Consider the following 14,489-nt stretch of genomic DNA (forward strand, 5'->3'; position numbering starts at 1 on the left):
TGCCCTCAAATTTCCCTCACTGTCAATAACACCACAATATCCACAGTTTCACAAGCCCGCTGTCTTAGTGTCAAACTTGACTCCGCCCTCTGCTTTATTCCTCCCATCCAGACTCTCTCCCAGTACTGCCGACTCCACCTTAAAAGCATTGCCAGAATACACCCTTTTCTTACTCATCATACTGCCAAAACTCTTATCAATTCTCTCATCATCTCCCGTCTTAACTATTGCAACCTTCTGCTATCTGGCATTCCTGACACCCATATATCCACAGTTCAATCTATCCTAAATGCTGCTACAAGACTGATCTTCCTTTCTAACCGCTCCACATCTGCTGCACCACTTTGCAAATCCCTACAATGGCTCCCTGTGTCCTCCAGAATCAAATTCAAATTACACACCCTTACCTACAAAGCCCTCAACAACACTAGCCCTACATCTCAAATCTCATATCAAACTTCCCTCCCTCCCGCCCACTTAGACCTACCACTCACCTATGTCTTCTCTCGTCTCTGGTAACCACCTCTCACTCCCACCTACAAGACTTCTCCCGTGCTGCTCCCCACTTATGGAATAAATTTACCAAGCTCAGACTTTCCACACAGCCTTTAAATCTTTAGATTCTCTTTGAAAACACATCTCTTTTTTTAGAGGTGACCTTATCCTCGATAACACTATTCACACTAATGAACCCTCACAACTATCCCAATCTCCAACTTAAACACATTTACTCCTCTTGTTTCAGCTGTGCCCTCTTCCACTTAAAATATAAGCTTTCTAATGATTAGGGCCCTTCATACTCTTTTGTTTTCATGTCTGCATTTATTTTGTCTACCTTGTATGTCCCTGTTTTATGTATGTACCGTTTTCCCTGCCGTACGGCGCTGCGGAGCACTGTGGCGCCTTACAAATCTATGATAATAATAATAATAATAATATATAGAGGTTAGGTAAAGTCAGGCTACTTAATTCTACCTAATTTTGAATAATCTTATAGCTAAATCTAACTGTTTCTCCCGCTCTTCATTCCAAATAAGGTGGTTATCAAACTTTCAATATATTTGAAATGTGTTTCTTTAAACATACATCAGATATGACTAAATATATATCTAAGAATTTAGAAGGACAATTTTTTTAAAAAGATTAGAGACCAGACCCACACCCAAGAGCTCAGACATCCAAATTCACCTTCTGCTATTTTAAAAATACTAACCTGGCCTATAAAAGTTAGTGTTAACTTCCCCTTCATCTGTTGCATGATTTGTTTAAACAATGGATGGATATCAAATGTTTCTGTTTCCAAGTCATTAAAAACAGTCCATGCAAATAAATGCATGGTTCTCAAATTGCCTGTCTTTGTCTTCCTCATCTAGTTAATAATCAACTAAAAACTGTGACAAACATGGTAACCACTTGCAGCACACTCTAAAGACATGAATGAGAAATTGCTAAGTACAATACCATATAATTTGCATATAACAATACTTTCTCTTTAACTTCAACAAACCGGGGAACATCATTACAGAGACTGAATGCAATGAAGAGGGCTGTAAACACCTCAGAAAGAGCTGTAAACCCCTCAGAAAGAGCTTTCAGTCTAACAGAGAGAGCTGCCAGTTTTGCTGAGAGAGCTGCCAATCTAACAAGGAGAGATACCAGGTTACCGGTGAAGGTTGCCAAAATCACAGAGGAAAATATAATTCCCAGAAGGGAATCTGTAAGTGCAGAGATTATGCTGCCAAAGGTGCAGAGCAAGCTGCCAGAGGTCCATAGGTAGTCTTGGACCGGTCCAGAGGTCCAATCCAGACGGGGGCTACGTCCAATCCAAACGGGGGCTAGGTCCAATCCAGAAGCCATCTATATGGGGTCTAAAATGGTTCAAATTGTTTGTAGAGTGTCCTGATTTGTTTTAGTTTACCAGGTGCCATTTGCTGCTACTCCTCTCATGCTGGCTAGTGAGAAGAACCATTGGGGACCTATCCAGGTTTTTCTTCTGTATTTCAAGAGCCCACCAGGCTTCCAGAACAGGTCATTGCCCACCAATAAATGCGAGGAACCTGCTACATGCAGCACTGCACCATACAAGAAGCTAAGCTCTAGTTCAGCAGGTGATCTGCCATATGTATGGTGCAAATCCCTCCTCTTCTTCTACCCACATTTGTGTTCATTATTATTTGTGAGACTGCTATCCCCATATGTATCTCCTTCCTATTATTAAACGTTGCTATTATCGTTGGGGCTACTGCTTTCTCCATCTTCTACTTCAAAAGAAAGACAAATATATTGGTCTTATTGTAAAGGGATTATTCTATTTGTTATAGTGATACATACATATATGTTGCTTCCTCATCTTTTTCCAACTTAGAACATAGGTTCATACCAAGTGTCTAATCTCTCTTACCCCAGTGCTTTTCCTTTTTCATGGAATCTCCTGATCGGACACTAGCCAGTTTAGGGTGTGTGCCTGTAGGTCTAAATGTGCATACTGCCCACATTAAGCCCAAGCCTTAAATTTGAGTGGTTAAATGCTAAGAGTCAGATATTTAACATGGCATTGCTATCAGTCACATGGTGATTTGTATAACTAGGTTATCACACTCAATATTGATTTGATGCCTTTTTGTCATTGCTGATTTGATAGCACTATCATTAATGTTATTGCAGATTATTCGAGTGCATCACTACTGAATGCTATTATTGGGCAGCACAGTGGCCTAGTGGTTAGCACGTCTGCCTCACAGCACTGGGGTCATGAGTTCGATTCCCGACCATGGCCTTATCTGTGTGGAGTTTGTATGTTCTCCCTGTGTTTGCGTGGGTTTCCTCCGGGTGCTCCGGTTTCCTCCCACACTCCAAAAACATACTGGTAGGGTAATTGGCTGCAATCAAAAAAAAATTGACCCTAGTCTCTCCCTCTCTGTCTGTCTGTCTCTGTGTGTGAGTGTGTGTCTATAGTAGGGAATTTAGACTGTAAGCTCCAATAGGGCAGGGACTGATGTGAATGAGTTCTCTGTACAGCGCTGCGGAATTAGTGGCGCTATATAAATAAATGATGATGATGATGATGATGATGATTGAATGCCATAAAATTGTGTTATTGTTATGATAATCTTCTGCTCAGAAATTGCATTATTGCCTTATTATATGCTATTTGTATTTTATAATAACAGTCATTTAAGTCACTTTATGATGATAAGACCCTCTTTTTTTAATCATTTACTAAGTTATTAATCTTCTAATTATCAAGTCATGTAACAAATGTGCCAAGTGACTTTTCCCTTTTTACCTGGTGTGTGTGTGTGTGTGTGTGTGTGTGTGTGTGTGTCATCACCAATCATCTATTGTGAGTCAGGCAGGAGTTTCACTGCTAGGCCAAGATCTGCAACTCCAAAGAGAAAATAGTATTCTGATGGAGGAACTGCATTTGAGAAAGCTGGGATTAAATTACTGTGAAATCATACCAAGTATACAGGTTTGGTGTGGTACCTGGCAGCACAGGCGCTACACTTATTATAAAGCACTATTTGTGCAATCATATTATTTCTTATGGAGACTTTAGACGCATCACATATCAGGGATTTGGAGGTTGCATCCATGTTTAAACATTGTAGAGGCAACAGATTTTTCCATTATGATACAACAGCTGCACAGATGCTTCCTTGCGCCAAAAAAGAAGCTTCATGACATTTTCATTACTACCGTACATCATGCAACTTTTAAAAATCTATTTTGAAAGACAACTACCTTTTTGCAAGTGGTAGAAGATTCAACTAGAGTACCTGACATGGTCCTATCTAATAGAACAGATCAGGCGTGAGGGGGTATTTAGGGAATGGTGATAACAACATGGTAACATCTATAATATAAATGCTTAGTGGCGTGTGTTAGTCTGTCTGTGTATGTGTGTGTGGAAAAAATAAAACCAAGCTGCAGCGCCACCTGCTGGGCGGAGTTATACACTGACCTACTAAATTCTTAGTGTGTGTGGGAAAAAAAATTCAGAAAGGGCTGAAATTTGGTATACTAAGATGTTTTTAATTTGTTAATTTAAATTGTTAATTGTTAAAAGTGTTTATAAAGATTTAAAAAAAATATATATATATTTCTTGAAGGAGAAGTGACAGTTGGGAGTGGTTGGTGGTTGCCAGGGGTGACAGTGGGGAGTGGTTGGTGGTTGCTGGGGGTGACAGAGTGAGAGGAGTGTGATACTCAGGACCGCTGAGAGAGATCCCTGTGTCTGGATAGACATCTGGATAGATGTGGCGATGAAAATGAAGGATGAGGTGATGGAGAAGAATGATGAGGTGGTGACATGTGGACAAAACCATGTTAAAAAAGGGCGCTTACGTTGGGAAGTAACGCTCTTCCCCTGAGGAGGCCTGGGCTATGGCCCAAATGCATGACAAGAACCTTTTTAACACCTTAAGTAGCTTGATTTGACTAGAATACATGAGTATCATGCACGGGTTAACTTGTGTGACATATTTGTATAGGAGTTATATTAGAAGTTTTACGTTTGCTCAGCACAGATAAGTACTGATGTTTGCAGACTGTAACTATATCTCTCCAGAGACAACAAAGTCGCCGACAATCTTAGTCAACAGCTTATTATATTGGAAGCACGGAGAAACATAGATGATCAGCTGTATTCTGTCATTATTTAAATGGGACACAGTGTGGTGCTGTGATGATCATTATTGCAATAAATGTACTTATGAAAAAAAGTTCTGCAATCCAGATGAACAACATAATTACGTGGGAAACTGTTTCACAAATTATGTGCAAGTTGTAACTTTATAATAGTTGATAACTTGAACAAATTCTTAAATGGACAGCAAATGTATATCATTTTAAATTCAATTTCAAACACATTAGCAGTGTGAATGAGTGCTAGTTTGTGTAGATCACAGTTTGCACAAAACATTTTCACTCTTATGGTGGCAGGGTTTTTTTTTCCGCTGACTCTCAAAATCTTGTCTCTGTTCACTGCCCAAACAGGTGACTGATATCGTTATCTATAGCTGAGTGAACGGAGTAAAACAACCACAGTGGACCTGCATACACAGTGATTCCAAATGAATTAAATAAAAAGAGAAGCAGCAACTTGAAATGTCAATCTTGTAACATTGATAACAGAGAAAGATCTATATGTAAAAACATAAAACATAAAAGCATGGTTGCATGGCAGTGTCCCTTTAATTTCTTACATTTTCTACGAATGGGTGAAGGGTTATTATTACTTACTGTAAGACAGCTCAGGAACTGGTAGAATTGTGCATATGTGACATCCTTATTTAATTCACCTGTGTAAGACAAAACATAAATTTAACCCAATCATTTCACTGCTTCATAATTCCTATTGGTAGATAAAAATGCTAAAAACGTAAGATGTATAAAGCTACGTTTCTCAAAGTGAAGATAATCACGCATTGCATTAAATCCTAATTACCAATAGGATGATATCTGTCATGTAAGGTATCCCAGAGGAAACGGCCATCTGCTAGGGACATTAAAACCACATGACTTCCACTTGGTATATGTGCATCCAGGTATTTAAGCTCCATCATGACGTTAGTCTTTAACGTCTCAGGTGTAGTCATATGATTTAGTGTATCTGCATATCTAGAACAAAGGCAAAATAGGTCAGTTTAGCAATTTACACAATAATGAATGAATCACTCTGACAATGCGTAGGTAAATCACCCTTATGTCTTACATGTTACCATACACTTCTAGACTGTAACATCTCATGAGCAGTGCCCACTCTACTCGCTGTGTCAGTTTGCAACTGACTCTCACTATATCTTCCCAGTTGTATAGCACTACAGAATATGTGTGACGCTTTGCAAGTAAATAATAAATGGAAGATGATGATGCTTGTAGAAAACGCATAGCACATGGGTAGTAGAATATAACTTATCTACAGGGCAAGGCCAAGGCTGCAGCAGTCTACTGATATTAGAGTATATTTCCCATAGGTACTCCTTAACTCATCAAGCACAGGAAGGTACCAGTAAAAGAGCTAAATAGAAACCATGCTTTGTGTGTACACAAATAATACTGGCGCGGAGTATGATCTGATAATGGGGGAGAAATGTAATGGATGAGGAAATGACGTGAAAGATAATAGACACAAATTAAATGAAAATTGTAATTTATACGACAGTATTAAAAAACACAATATCCAGTCTATCCACATCTATCTGCATGCTTTCTGGTCATATAGGACTGCATGTTACAGTACGGTTGCAGCTTTTTAGCTAGTCAACCTATATGATTATGTCTCTTTCTATGTTTGGTCATATGTGTTATACCATTTGTCAATGTACCAGTGCACTGGATATTGTGTTTTTTAATACTGTCGTATAAATTACGATTTTCATTTAATTTGTGTCTATTATCTTTCACGTCATTTCCTCATCCATTACATTTCTCCCCCATTATCAGGTCATACTCCGCGCCAGTATTATTTGTGTATATTGTTGTACGTAGGGGTGGGACATCCCCTATTATTCTGTGCAGCATTGTAGACCTTATTTTAAAGCAGCGCCATCTATAACCTTTTGCATGCTTTGTGTGTGTCTGTAATGTCCAGTGTCTTGCCCACTAGATAGTAGTGAAAGGGTTCTGTATAGCATAATAATCATGAATGAATAGGGTCTAGGTGATCCACTAGCATGGAACGATTTTATGGCCTAAACACTTGTTTAAACACTAATAACTGTCCAAGATCAATTCTGGTTCACTTTTAATTTTAAATTTTCATTCATTTGCATCATATAATAGGCCCTTCACCCAAAATGTATCAATATTCACTGCAAGCCCCATTCTCCAAGTAAATGGAAATAAAAAGTAAATGCAGCTCAACAAGCTCATTTGAATATACAACAATCCCTTCAACATAATAGATTTATATCTTTCTTTACTAAATTATACATGTAACATTGGGATTGAATAGTAAATGGTAAGGTCGTCTGGTCCACCTAAAAGCCCCGGCCCTGAGCTATGTCTCCAAACCTCCTTCTTATAAAGTACAACTCATACCAAATACAATTCATTATTTAGATTGTTTTGACAATTATTATGTTTAATTAAAACTTGATGGTACTGATGCAGAAAAAAATGACTCAGTGGCAGGAATGGATCAAACAATGCAACTATGGCAACCTAAAATGATTTATCAACTTAACAGAGGTAGGTAAAGGGCTAAAACGAGAATCAACAGTGTTTTGTTGATGAATCTTTTGTTTTTGGACAATCAGAATGTTATTTCACAAAAATGTTGATTACAAGTTGGGCAAGGGTCGTGGATATCGATATACAGCATACATAGAAGTACATTTTTCAAACATTTAAAAATCTTATAACATTTGCAATTTTTAGTATTTTGCTAAAATAAAATAATGCTATGACCCCTCAATAGCTACAGTGATTTGAAATTGTAGCCACTATTAGAGAGGTCAAGGTACATAAAAATAAACTAAATGTATTACCATTCACTCTACTCGTTCCTTGTGAGGCTTATAAATAGAAAGTGTTGAGCTCTTTGTTAAGTTATACATCTATAAAAATGTTAGACTTATAGTTTAACATATGTGAGCAAAAACTGACCGATATTTTTAAAAACTAAAAACAAAAACTAGGAAACATGACTGTGTTATCCTGCTTGCAATATTGTTTTACATATTTAATTTTACTCCAGCCACCAATAAAATGTGTTTATGTATTCATTATTTACTACTGCTCGGTTTAAATGACTCATTTACCCTTTGTGAAAACGACTTATGTCTGTTTTTTGTTGTATGTTTGTTTCTGTTTTGCTTTGTGTGTGTCACTGTATGATTGTCTTAATCATATATGTTCTTAATCTGGTTTTCTTGTAATTGTTAAACTGTAAACACAAAAAAGCCTTGCAAATGTCTGCATGAACACTCATATCCCTTTTACATACACTATAAATTAATATACATAATTATTTTTTCTCTTTGAGACTTACGGATTGCAGACATCATTGCCAATCAAACCATAAAAAACAACCACAGGTTTATCCAACTGTTGATTTCTTGCCAAACTGAAATATAAAAGAGAATCAATGTAAAATACAACAGGTAAAATAATTTGCCAAAGATCTTACATTCAACTCTAACGCTGTCTAAATGGCCTCAGCTACTGGTACAAAGACTTATCTACTAAATATTTCATAAACAACGATAAGTATCTCAAGATTTGGCGAACACAAGAGTAAAGTCTCTTGTGCTTGTCTACAACTTTAGTTATAAAAACAAAACAAAAAATAGGAAAAAACAGGAGGAATTATCCTCAATAGCATTTACTTTCTGGGTATACTGTCGAGCATATGACCAGTCAATTAAACACACCTAGGGCTAGATTTACTAAGCTGCGGGTTTGAAAAAGTGGGGATGTTGCCTATAGCAACCAATTAGATTCTAGCTGTCATTTTGTAGAATGCACTAAATAAATGAAAGCTAGAATCTTATTGGTTGCTATAGGCAACATCCCCATTTTTTCAAACCCACAGCTTAGTAAATCTAACCCCTAGACTCAGACTGGCCATTAAACATACCATAGAATACTCTTGTGGATCCCAAGCTGAAGTGGGCCACTAAAACAACTTTGACAGAAGGAAAAAATGGAATCAACTTTATTGCCCTCTGATGTCACAGATTTATTAATCAAATAAAACAATGTTGTAGATATTGTGTATTGTTGTGTATTTATATGTGGTCTAAAATTTGTGTTCTTCATAACAAAAATATTATATTATACCATAGCCTAACAATACATGCAAAAAACACTGATAAACATTTCTAACAGTGCAGTATAGGAAAACTGAAGTAGATAATCTGTAAGCATGACTATGGGAGTGTTAAATAACTTCCCTTTCTACTCCAGTTTATCTCCACTCCACTGTCATAAAGGTCTCTTATTGTATTCAAAACAATATTATGGCACGATATCCTTTTTAAAACACTACATTACTGTGCAGGTCTATTGAGCTTTTGCAACCAGAAGCAATAAATCAATTATGTATTCACATAATCTTTTTAAGTAGTCAATATTTTTTTTACTTCACATTAAATAAAGCATGCACACAATACCATTGTTGGCATTGTTTTATTAAAAAATAATGTGCATTGTTTAATGCTTGTATTTTTGTATTCTTATCTATGTACATTTTCCATTTTCCAAGTACCTATTAAAAGGGTTATACAATTTTGCAAACCTCCTTTGTATAAACTTCCCCTTTATAGAAAATAGGTGGTTCCTACAGGTAAACCTACTACCTGAAACCCTGAAGCTGAGAGCTGACTCATGCTCTGCCTTACGTTACTGAAGGTCCAGGGGCAGGCTGGGCTGGGGGTCCCCCCCTCCCCCCTGACTGGTCCCGTAGTGGGCTCCTACGTCTGGGTTACTGGGCAACCTGCATTTGTTTCCTTTAAAATGTTCCTAATAGACTGCTGAGTCAAGTCTTGCCCCCGAGGCTAAAATTTACCAGCCCTGCCCTGGTGCCAAGTCATTTATATCGCTTCTATCGATAGATCTCCATAGAGACTATACAGTTTGCTATACAGGGTCATATTATAATAAGGAGGGTGCCAAGCGCAAGTAAGTTATGCAAAGGAAACTGGCACCACAGAGGGACACACCTATACATTTTCATATAGACTGTCACTAGTCAGAGGAACATGAGATATAGAGAAAGCTAGCTCAGGAAGTAGCAAACGAATAACTTTGGTGATGATTGTCTCACCAAAAAAACAAAGTGCAGACCCAACTCCTAATACTCGGGAAGCACCAATAATCCAGTATTTGACTCCTGAGGTAGTGAGACACAGATATTTTTTGGGACTTCCCACACTGCCTTTATCTACTCTCAATATTTCTGGGTCATCACCAATTACATTTAATTGCGTTATATAAAATACATATGATTTATGATAATGAGCTTTCCACACAAAGGGCCTGATTCATCAAGGCACGCATACTGAGGGCAACCTGTATTTGGTGTTAATACCACATATTTTGTCTTTGTATACTCCACAAATTCATCAAGGCATGGAACTCAAGATATGTGTACTGTTGATTTTTTTTTTTTTAATTCATGACAAACATTTATTAGGATGTTGTTAATGTCTACTGAACATAAAATACATTTTTACAGTTGCTCCTGATTACAAACACATGTTATAGCATGAATACGAGACTGTTATCATTACTGCACAGGACTTAAACTAGCCATGTAGCTGGAGCAAGAGATACAGCAGAAAAACAAGTAACTTTGAGAGGCTCAGCGCTTGATTTGAACGTGGTTGAGTACGCTTGAGTTTGGCACGCCCCTACTGTATATTGACTACGGAAAAATGTCCCTTCCACGCCCCTTTCACTCCGCAAAATTGTAGGCTAAAGTAAGTGTCCTTTGTGTTTGAAGACAGAGCGGACAGGACTGCGTTTACAGACATATCTACCAGTTTTTGGCATGTGCAGATTGATTTTACATACGATATGCTTAAAATCAGCAGATATGTGCCGTGATGAATCAGGCCCAAATACTTTAAGCATATGACACCTCAGCTCTATTTGCAAGTAGCATGCAATGGTTCAAGAATACTATGATGTTTTGTGGTTTATGCCTTAAGTTACAATCCGCCATCTGCCCAACTAGGGATTTTTCCAAATGTGGACAACTCCTGGGGGTATATTTACTAAACTGCGGGTTTGAAAAAGTAGAGATGTTGCTTATAGCAGCCAATCAGATTCTAGCTGTCATTTTGTAGAATGTACTAAATAAATGATAACTATAAACTGATTGGTTGCTATAGGCAACATCTCCACTTTTTCAAACACACTGTTTAGTAAATATACCCCCTGTATTCTCTATTGAAATATTGTGTTTAAAAAAAATATAATAAGCTATTTCAGACATTAGCTGATCAGTCTAAAGCAAGTTAGACCATGAAGAGAAATGCCTGATTTATCATTAAGAGGTTTTGCACATTTGCATTTCAGTAGTAATCAACATTATCTGTTTGCACAAATGGGCGCTTCCTTATTCTGTGGGTCCCATTGGCTGTCAGAAGAAATAATGGACTAAATGCATTCATTTATTAGTATAAGTCTGGACAGGATGGGAAGCAGTTACAAAACCTTAAGCAAAAAATGGCTACTATGTAAGGATTTTTTTAATACTTTTGTTAGCTGTGCTCATAATAAAGCATGAGCCAGCACATGTTTGGGGGCAAGGGAGTAACTAGGTAGAGGAGGCGTAGATGCTATGATGCCCACCCCTGAGGGGGGCCACCTTCCCTGTCAAAATCCCATGTATCAGTGAGGTTTTCCACCATGGGGGGTGGTATATTGGGGCCATTAAAATTCCTAGTTGTGCTGCCCACAGATGTCTATTCAAGCCCTGCTTGGGGGTATCCTCTCTGTAAGAATCCACATACATACTCTGGATTTGCACAGAGCTCTCTTTATGACCACTACTAACACTAAGGGGTATATTTACTAAACTGTGGGTTTGCAAAAGTGGAGATGTTGTCTATAGCAACCAATCAGATTCTAGCTATCATTTTGTAGAATGCACTAAGTAAATGAAAGCTAGAATCTGATTGGTTGCTATAGGCAACATCTCCACTCAAACCTGCAGTTTAGTAAATATACCCCTAAGTATCTGATGGGACTGGAAAATTGGTAATCCATTTAACAGATGTTTAAAATACTGACTGTGGTTCTGACGGCACTGTTCCTGTAGTATCTAAGCTAGATATGGTGAGCAACATTTCTTGTGTTCGTGCACAACTTCAGTTATAAAAAAAACAAACAAAAGAAGATAGAAGTGATTGATTATCCTAAATAATTCTGAACTTTCTGCACTGTCAAAGTGTTGTCATGCTACAATAAAAACATTTAGGGGGGTATTCAATTGTCGGCGGGATTGCCGAAAATCCCGCGGTCCGCGCACGATTACCGATATTACGGTAATCGTGCGCGGAAAAACCGTTAATACGGTAATTTACTCGCTGGATTTCAGCTCGCAGCTCACCGTATTAACGGTAATATTTTTTGAGCGCAGGATTTTCGGCGATCCCGCCGACAATTGAATATGCCCCTTAGCCTCTAAACTGGTATACAGAGAATGTTTACATAACACATTTTATTAGTTGTATAGTGTTCATGTTAAGATTTCATTATAGGAAACCAATGTATCTGCAGAAAGTTAATTTGCCTCTGTATTGTTACAGACTCATTACAGAAATGAGTCTTTCAAGGAGATGACACAGCGATAATGAACTATTCAATATAATATTCTTAACATATTGTCATATTGAGTATTGATTTCACTTGGACATTAGTTATTATTAATATATTTATATTTTTATATATATATATATTATTTTTATTTAAAAATGTAAAATTACCTTTGCATATATTTCTGTAAATTGTCATACGCACCACCTGTCAAAAAGGCAATATATATTTAAATCACACTTTAAATAAGCCTGATACTAATTTACTAATTTTAGATTTAAACATAGCATAGAAGATAACACTTGTTTTAGGGATAACATCCTCCTTTGGTGGTGTGTGTATGCTAATTCCTGATGCCTGTACCAGTGCCACGTGGTGTGGTGTCCGCACGTCACTCATTTGGCAATTAGGTGCTTCTAGCATGAGTCTTTCCTCTTGAACCACTCTTTGGTCCAACCAGATCTATACTTTCTCCTACTTCCCTTCAGGTATGTACTTGCAGGCTTCTTGCCACAGTGAGCAGAAAAAAAACTTGATGTTTCTCAAAAGAATCCATATTAGTAACCAAAAAAAATTGTTTATGTGAGGTTGCGAATAAACACTGTACACGTGCTAACGAATGTATGAAGAAAACGTGTTACCTTCGTTTATGAGGTTTGGGGTGGTTACTATTGAACATGCTCTGCCCCTTATTTAAATTTTTGGGGATAGCATTACATGGACCTCAAAAGTCGTTTCAGTGTGTACAAAATTTTAATCTTTGCTCACGACAATATGGCTGTGAAAAGTCACTGTCCAGACAGTCCGTCTTTCGATATGCGTCTCAAATGTGACTTGTGTGTACACATTAATCGTCCCAGCAATCGGATCTTAGGTCGAAGGTAAAGTCATTGTAGATAACACGTCAGTCGGAAAATTCCTCAGTGTGTACCTAGCCTTAGTAAATACTGCCTTGTAAGGACATAATATTGAAGTGCTGTTTCAACTTTGCCTTTTGCACAATAAAAAACACATACCATTTTTAGCTATATTCTGGTAATCCCTGTGGTTGCAAAGGTTCCAATCTCGTATCCGTAGGTATAATGACTGTGTCCATCCTCTAAAGTAAACAGAGCACACATTTGAAAAAAGACAATTCAGAAGTATCTGAAACTGCACATACTGAGTGGCAGGGTTTGTGTTTCACATATAATAAAAGTGTTTAAAGTAATTTTAATACTATTACAGCAACATAACAATAAATGTGCAGTTAATGAGGGTTAATTGTGAAAAATAAATATTTCATTTCCAACATGGAGTTTGTAATGCATGCTTTTTGTGACACTTAATTTATCTTTTAAAAGCATTCATGGTAATATGAAACTCTTTTCAAGAATGTCTAAGTATATATATATATATATATAGTTTATAGATGAACTAGCAGCACAGCAGTAAGAGACTTTTTATCAAATATACAGGTCCACATATTGATTTTTTTTCATGCAATTATTGGAACCAACACTAACTAGAAATTTCTTTTACTTTGATGGTCAATTTTAGTTACAATTTACAGGCTGCACAATGGGTTCTAATGTGACACCATCTTATGCAAATATTTTTGTGTTCCAACAAAAGAAAAAATTGTTTTTTTCTGAGCCTAAAATTTCGGCACAGATTTTTTTCTACACTAGGAACATAGACGATTTCTTCATGATATGGACTGACAGCAACAACACATTAGAAGACCTCTTTAAAGCTATCAATATCTCTGTCTCCACAATCAAATTTACCTATGAATAGGAGTTGCAGGAGATTCACTATTTAGATATTACAATCAGGGCCGGATTAACCATAGGGCTAACTGGGCTACAGCCCAGGGGCCTATGGCATCCAGGGGGCCCTTGAAAGTGCTCAGCAGCAGTATTGATCGGTCAGTGCTGCTGAGCACTTTCACTGCAATCCTTCTCCGGCGCGCTGTAGTCTCCTTACTGAGGAGATCTCGTGAGTCTCACTCTCATGAGATCTCCTCAGTAAAGAGCGTACAGCGCGCCGGAGAAGGAGTTAAGTGCCGGGGGAAAGGGGGGGGTGGGGTTGGGCAGCTCGGATCACGACTTACGAATAAGAAGTTGGCAAAAACGGTTACTAAATTACCGTGGGTACAGTGTTATAACACAAAAAGCCCAAGTACAGCTAAAACAGTAAAGTCTTTGTGGCCAATTATCTAAATGGATCCAGAACTG

The 14,489-nt window shown here is 37.6% G+C and overlaps 1 protein-coding gene across 1 annotated transcript in view; it reads right to left on the reverse strand.

Moving 5' to 3' along the window:
* Positions 1-14,489, reverse strand: part of AOAH (acyloxyacyl hydrolase) — a 104,890-nt gene that overhangs the window by 36,378 nt on the left and 54,023 nt on the right. The window contains exons 13-17 of the mRNA XM_075212562.1: positions 13,287-13,369; positions 12,441-12,477; positions 7,997-8,071; positions 5,450-5,622; positions 5,245-5,303 (exon numbers count right to left, since the gene is read on the reverse strand). Coding sequence (XP_075068663.1) covers positions 5,245-5,303; positions 5,450-5,622; positions 7,997-8,071; positions 12,441-12,477; positions 13,287-13,369 — 427 coding nt within the window. The remainder of the gene's footprint in view (positions 1-5,244; positions 5,304-5,449; positions 5,623-7,996; positions 8,072-12,440; positions 12,478-13,286; positions 13,370-14,489) is intronic.

Source organism: Mixophyes fleayi, chromosome 5 (genome assembly GCF_038048845.1).
Source record: "Mixophyes fleayi isolate aMixFle1 chromosome 5, aMixFle1.hap1, whole genome shotgun sequence".
NCBI lineage: Eukaryota > Metazoa > Chordata > Amphibia > Anura > Limnodynastidae > Mixophyes > Mixophyes fleayi.